This window comes from Cantharellus anzutake, assembly GCF_015039405.1.
Source record: "Cantharellus anzutake strain C23 chromosome Unknown EI90scaffold_37, whole genome shotgun sequence".
NCBI classification, from domain to species: domain Eukaryota; kingdom Fungi; phylum Basidiomycota; class Agaricomycetes; order Cantharellales; family Hydnaceae; genus Cantharellus; species Cantharellus anzutake.
Window position 1 is genome coordinate 541,161 of NW_024066987.1, and position 7,429 is coordinate 548,589.

The following is a 7,429-nucleotide window of genomic DNA, read 5'->3' on the forward strand; positions in this document are numbered from 1 at the left end:
TGACATTCGGGAGTTGACTGTGAATAGGCATGCCGACGGGGTTCTTGAGACTTGCGCTCTACTTGGGGCAACGGTCCTGTACAAAGGAGCAGGTCTCGTTCAGAGTTGATTCGATGAGTAGATGCGGTATATTGTCGATTCAGCCACCGAACAATTCAATCGGAAGCTTCCTTATCCAACATCGCGGGGCAAACCCAAGGCTAAATTTGGAGCACATTCCCTTGGCATCTCATGTGTAATTATCTCATTGTTAAAGTTGTTCGATGTGGGTCAGAGGAATGGACTCGACAAGACGTCACCTTCCGCACTGAAAAACCATCCTTGTTTATGCCTTTAGCCAATGTCAACTTGTAATCTAACGTTATGCAGAGGAATGGCTTATTAAAACTCTTGCCCCAGTCCAGTTTTGGCCAATACAAACCCTGTAGCCGCTTCCATCACCAAAGAGTTATCGGACGGACTCCAAAAACTCGGCAATGTGCTAGTGTGAAGCTGACAAACGAATGCGGCAGTGCGCTGACACCGCCAAAATCGATGATGGTCGCCTGCAGGGTCTGAGGGTCGATGAGGAGGTTTGGTGGCTTGATGTTACCTTGAACCGTCACCACGCGCTCGTCCAAGATCTTGACCCCTAGTGGCAGGGTCCTACCCGATGATCGCGGAGAGTCTGCAGTAAAACCTGTCAGTAATTGACTAGAAGACCTACTGACACTCAACCATACCGTGTTTATACGCCGCTCTAGGGAGGTGCGTCGGTGTAGCGAGTTACCGAAAAAGGGATGGTGGGCATGACTGCTTTCCGCACGAACAGTGCGACTTTTTGACTTATGCATCTGAGCGTGCGTCCCTTCAATTAGACTAATCTCTGCACCAACTGGAGGAGAGAGCTTGAAGAGCTAGCTGAGGGCGTGAGCAACCGCCTGACAAAAAGCGGGACCGCGCCGCAGCCTCATTGTTGACCTACTCTTGGTTGGAGGGTTGATCCGCTCCATCACACAGAAGATACTGGACACGGTCCCGATCGACAGAAGCACCCGCAAACCTCTGGAACGCGTGATGCATTCGAAGGGCTTTTGAATGCTGCCGCGTAGACGAACGCCTGGGCATCAATTTCATTAAGGAGGGCAAAGGGCAAATTAAATGAGAGACGCTGGGGAATTAATATGCGTGAAATTAAATATTTTATTCGCCTAAATTATGAAGAGAAAAGGGCTAGCCTCTTGGCTCTTAGCGGTGGGCTTAGTTCCTAGCATCCAGCCGCGTGCACGACGGAGGTCGGAATTTGTTGATGACGTATGCTCGAAAGATTTAAACGTATTCACTGTGTGGAGACCAATCCTGTTCGTAATCGGAAGCATCCATGTGTCAGATGTGCGCCGTACAACACTATCGACTCCATATGCATGGTAGCCCCGCGACGTCCTTCTTATTTAATTAATGGTTGGCGCTGTGGGACACTTCTGAAGAATGTACGTTTGGAGACGTTGCTAGCTAAAACTAATGTGCCTGGGCCAAGGTCGTAATCAACGACGCCCCAAGGATTTTCCCTCTGTCAATCCTGGTAGAAGCCCTTTATAGCGCAATATAGTAGTTATGTAGCCAACCAAGTCCAACATGTTAGGAAGGCCACAGGCGACTTGATGGGGAGGACGTACACAAACGCTGTTCCCCCAACACCCAGCTTAATACCAACTTTGTTCGACTCCACACCAATGGCGCCGGGATGTGCCTGACCGTGCTATCAGCCGCTAGACGACGTCATGTTTTGAAGAAATCAAGCAGAGTAGAAATAATCCTGTGGAGATGCTATCCATGTGTTGAGAACTTGACACGATACCAGAACGAAAGCGCAAAATCGAACATCATGAAAACGCATTATCAAGAGTAACACTCACTGGGCAGCTATGTTGGCCATTATCGTTTCATGCCACCAGATTAACATCGAGGAATTAAGCGGCAGGTGCCGATATTCTGACTTCCTTTTTTTACCGTTGTTGCTCGACGCCTCAGATGAAAGTGCAAGCAGAAATGTTCATCGGTGCTCGATAATGAAATTCTTCATGTTGGCTATTTCCTAATCCCCTTGAGTGTCCAGTGGGTCCGTTCGTCAAGTTGTGGGCTACGCGGGTGACCTTGTGGGCTCGGGCAAGTGTTGCCCTATATATTCGACCTGAGATTTCCGCCGGCTTATCTTTCCATTGCCTCAACTCTCCTTCGGCATCACTCGATCGACACGTGAATGCAGACTCTACTTTTAGTTCTCGTATCCACCTGGAGTCCATATCGCTACTCGCGAAGGAGTGTTGGACTCCAAATGAGGCAGGCTATGCGTGATTTGTGGCTATAGTCTATGTTCCTGATAGCTCTTGGATCTTCTATGGTTTGGATTCCGACTCGGAAACGTGGAAGTTCCTGCCACTCCCTAAAACTGCAAATAAGCTCTTTTCACGGTACAAATATTTCCCTTCTCCCGGGACTTCTATCGTCATCCAAAGGTCTTGAAGACCTCCGAACTCAGCCCAATCCCACGGTTTCCACCTCGCACCTTCCTCCGGGCATGCTTCCCTTGGCTCTAGGTCCATCTCTTGTCCTTGATCTACGATTTACGTTCCGCAGGTGACCCTGAAAGGAGTCCGATATCCTCGTACCGTTTTGTATTTTTCGTCGAGGGCCCAAATAATCGACAATCCTAAACCTCCCCAACGAGGAAGAGTAAGCGGGTACTTGCCGCAATAGGTGGCGTCCATAAGTTATGTTCTCAATGGATATTTGTGTGGGCTCATCCAACACTCACGGCCGTGGGACAAATTTATTTAGAGCACGGGAAATTTTGGTGTCCGGGAACGGAGTTAGATAATATCCAACCAATTGGCTGGGTTTGCACTCACTTGGCAGGCCTGTCTGCTGCCACCCCATCCTTTCGCCGAGTAGCTCGGATGAGCCGCGACCGTCCGGATCGATCAGCGTCTCGAGCCTACTGCTGTCGCGCTCATCCTACCTGTCAATCTGAAGCCATCACTTCAGTTTAAGATGTAACTGGATCGCGTGTATCCAATAACTGATGTCGCAGGATGACTAGCTGAATCGACAAATAACAATGATAGGACCTATTTCCCACGTACGTTGAATATCTGCCTGACAAAACGCTCCCGCACGTTGGACTTGGGCAAGTTAAGAAATAAGCTGCTGGCTCTGTAGATTGTTTCTGTGGAAGTATCGCACGTCTTTTGAACTTTGTTCATAACGTTTGATGGTGGTCCGTGCCCACCCAGGCTACTCTTACCCTTCTGCCACGGAAATACTGACCCCGGCCAAATACTTTATTGTAGAGATATCAACTTTGAGGAACGGTGCCCTATTCCAAGAGGACAACTTGCGTCGTGGGCACCTGCTTCAACCTCGCTTCGATAGCGATGACCTGTTTCCAAAATAGGAAAAATCTACCACCCAATTGTATTTGCATCGTGTCCACATCAGCAAAAGTCTGTTATGCTCTGGAGCATCAAGAGTGGCTGGAGCATGTGGGAGACAAAACAGCAGATTGGGCACTCCTGGAACCAATAGTGTTCTCCTGGGAGGGGGTTCAGGAGCAGCTGGGAGTGGTGAGGAGTATGCAATGTGCCAGGAGCAGTGGGAGGAAAATTTAGGGAAAAATCAAAAAAAAAATTCAGGAACTATAGTGCCTTTAAAGTGCATTCAGGACATATAATTATTTGCGAAATTGAGGAAGAAATGATGGAGAAAAATGGAAAATACTTTTGGAGACCCAAGAAATAATGAGAACTGAATTGATGGGAAAGTCTGAAAATTGAATAGGAAAGTGAGGGGAAGCCTTGTAGCATTGTTATTTTCTGCTGTTCTGATTTTTCCTGATTGTTCTTGGTCTCACTCCCAGCTGCTCCTGGACCCTCCCAGGAGCTTTCAGGAGCTTCCAGGAGTATTGAGGAGCAGCTGGGAATGAGACCAGGAAGAATCGGGAAAAATGTCAGAGACCAGGTTGAGACGAAGGAAAGTCTCCGTGGTGGAGGGCTTCAACTTATGCCAAGAGCGCTGTGCCAAGTAACACATCCGTGCCCTAACTTACTAACTGGCAACCAGAACTGAAGGGGGTAAACTCTAGTCGATTTTATTACTGAAGTGTAACCTATGTACAAGTTGGATATATATATGGTTACAGCGAAGACAGGTCCGCAAATGGTGGAGCTGAATGGAGCAGAGCTAACGGGGTTAAACATTAGCCGACTGAATATTACCGACAAGTCGGGTTGCGGGGTTAACGGAAAGGAGGGATAGGCCTGAAGGCGGGCTCTGCAGGGCAGGCAAGTGTATTGCCCAACGGAGGCGGGAGTGCGCTAGCGGACGTTGGAGCTGTCTGGAAGTCTTCTGGGCTCCGTACTTAGGGAGGCATAGGTAATAAATTGAAAGGAGGGGGTGGTGACCATTGAGGGGTACTGAGGGGATTGCAGAATACGGGAGCTCCAAGGTTAGTGAAGAAGGAGCGGAGGTAGATCAGAGGGATCGGAGGGATCGAAGGGACCAGAAGTCGATGGCTGGGGATGGATATGACAAAAAATCAGAACAGCAGAAAATAACAATGCTACAAGGCTTCCCCTCACTTTCTTATTCAATTTTCAGACTTTCCCATCAATTCAGTTCTCATTATTTCTTGGGTCTCCAAAAGTATTTTCCATTAGCTGCTCCTGGACCCTCCCAGGAGCTTCCTGGAGTATCCTGGAGTATCCTGGAGTATCCAGTAGCAGCTGGGAGTGAGACCAAGAACAATCAGGAAAAATTAGAACAACAGAAAATAACAATGCTACAAGGCTTCCTGTCAGGGCACACCCGCCTGACCCGGCCCCACCTAACCTGGTGCCCCACCATCCGCTCCTCTCGACCTCCCCCTCTTCCCCTTTTTTCCCTTCCCTTTCTTCCTCCCCTTCTTTTCTATTCTCTCTCCTCTTTATTCCTTTCTTATCACATGGACGACTTCCTTTGTATCAATGTACCATTGACCCGGCTGCAGTGTAATGCGCCCGAACCCGGACACACCGGACGACCCCCTGCATACCGGACGCTCCTAGGACCTCTTACAGAGGTACCCGGACGGAGGTGGCTGTGTGCTTGGATGACGTGGCGCTTCCCATGTGGCCTTCAACCACTTGTATATAAACACAGCCTAAGTGGGAACTGAGAAGCAACCTTCTTCTCACATTTCCCACTTTAGGCAAGTAGCTTACACTTCCCCTGATAATAACAATAACACATTTCCCACTTTAGTCTCAGTGGCCAGGGACCCTTGTCTGCTTCGGGCCCGTTGTTACGCGTGCCCGCATCATACCTACCGGACCCTCAGCCTCGGGCGATACACCCGGGCGCTCTCGACCCCGGGTCGGTCCCTGACAGCAGAAGAAGGTTTCAACCCCATCTCCCCCCACCTCCCCTGCCATGGTGACACAAGAACAGTATGACGACCTGCTGGCCCGGTTCCAGGAACTACAGGCCACTGTGGTAGCCCAAGCCCAGGGCCTGCCTGCACACGCACCCAGACCACCCAAAGTCGCCCCCCCCACCCCCTTCTCGGGAGTCAGAGAGGACCTTGACCGCTTTAAGGCCGAATGCGGGATCTACCTCTACATCCGCGCGGCCGAATTCCCCAGCACCCTCTCCCAAGTCCTCTTCATGCTTTCTTACATGAAGGGAGGGACTGCAGGAGCATGGGCAACGCAACGCACCATGGCGCTACTGAGGACAGGCTCCCCTACACCCACCATGGACGAGTTCAATGCAGAACTTGATGCCATGTTCCAAGACCCAAACCGGGTGGCTACAGCCCGGCAGAGGCTGGCTACTGTCCGACAGGGAAGTGACCCCGTGGACAGACTCATCCAGGAGTTTGAGATACTAGGGCCCACTTTGCAGCTAGGCGACGTAGGGCTAGTCGACCGCTTCGAGCGGGCAATCAACTCCCGGCTCCGCGAGAGCATCTACCAGCTCCGCCCTATGCCCATCACCTGGGCCGAATGGAAGCGTGAAGCCACGCTCCTTGACAGCCAGTGGCAGCACTTCCAGAGGACGCAGCCATGCACGCCCCCACCCGGGCCCCCTCCACCTGCCCCACCCGCGACCCCTGTAACCCGTCCCAGACGAGAGACGAACCCACACCCCGAGACCCACCAGACCCGATGCCTGCACCTGGAAGACCTTCAAACGCTGATGAAGGGGCTGAAGGGCCAAGCGACGAAAGGACCGGAGGCAGGAGGGAAAAGACTAGACCCGGACCCAAGAGGACGCCCGGAGACCCAGCCTGTGGGGAGCACATGCCAGCCACCCACAAGGGATAGCTCACGCAGACACCACGATGTCCATGAGCCGTCACCAGCACCGAAGCTCCATCGAGTCATTGCAAAGAAAAGGAGAAAAGGAGCACCTCAAGCCCGCAAGGATGAGGAAACCACAGAGACGGCCCCAGAGGTAGCAGTGTCCCCACCTGCTATCTACGTCCTCTCCAAACGGTCCCCGAGATCCCTCAACCTTGCCGTGAGGCTGACCTCCCTAACCTCCCTTGCCTCCGTGTCTGTATCAGCGCTCCTAGACTCAGGAGCCACCGGAAACTTCGTGAGCCCTGAGTTTGTCCGGAGACACAAGCTCGAGACCACCCTGCTCCCCACACCCATCCCCGTCCGTAACGTCGATGGAACCCCAAACGAGAACGGGGCCATAACCGAAGAATTAGAGGCCCTCTTGACATTCGGACGCCATACAGAGCGGGCCCACTTTGCAGTCGTGAACCTCGGGTGACAGTCCCTCATCATAGGACACTCATGGCTGCTGCACCACAACCCGGAGGTGGACTGGGTACGGCAAAAGGTTGTCATGTCCCACTGCCCATCCTCCTGCTGGCCACCATGAGCACAAGGTGACCAAGACCCCACGCTAGAGCCTGGAGACGGGATCTATGCCATGATCATTCCTCCAGAGTGGGGACATGAGCTAAGAGCGACTACCACACCCTCCCAGTGGATGGCCCAAGAAGCCCAAGACCCGGAGGCAGAACCTGTATCGTTTGAGGCACTGGTGCCAGAGCAATACCAGGATTTCTGGGATGTGTTCTCGAAAGAGGCCTTCGATCAACTACCCCCCCAGAAACCCTGGGACCACGCCATTGATCTAGTGCCGGACGCCAAGCTCCCCAGAGGGAAGACCTTCCCACTCTTGCGGCCAGAGCAGAAGGAGCTGGACGAGTTTCTGCAAGAGAACCTGCAGAACGGACACATCCGACTGTCCAAGTCCCTGATGGGGGCCCCAGTCTTCTTTGTTAAGAAGAAGGACGGGTCACTACGGCTAGTTCAGGACTACTAGAAACTGAACGAGATCACGGTAAAGAACTCATACCCGCTCCCGCTCATCTCTGATGTCCTGGCCCGCCTCC

At 52.0% G+C, this 7,429-nt stretch overlaps 1 protein-coding gene across 1 annotated transcript; it reads right to left on the minus strand.

The window, feature by feature from the left end:
* Window positions 1–437: 437 nt before the first annotated feature.
* On the minus strand, window positions 438–1,942 carry EI90DRAFT_3017871 (uncharacterized protein; the record flags this gene model as incomplete). Its single annotated transcript, XM_039057154.1, has 5 exons — window positions 438–667; window positions 707–874; window positions 965–1,099; window positions 1,656–1,738; window positions 1,896–1,942. The coding sequence occupies 5 exons, from the start codon at window positions 1,940–1,942 to the stop codon at window positions 438–440; spliced, it is 663 nt and encodes a 220-aa protein (XP_038914129.1).
* Between the last annotated feature and the right edge of the window lie 5,487 nt (window positions 1,943–7,429).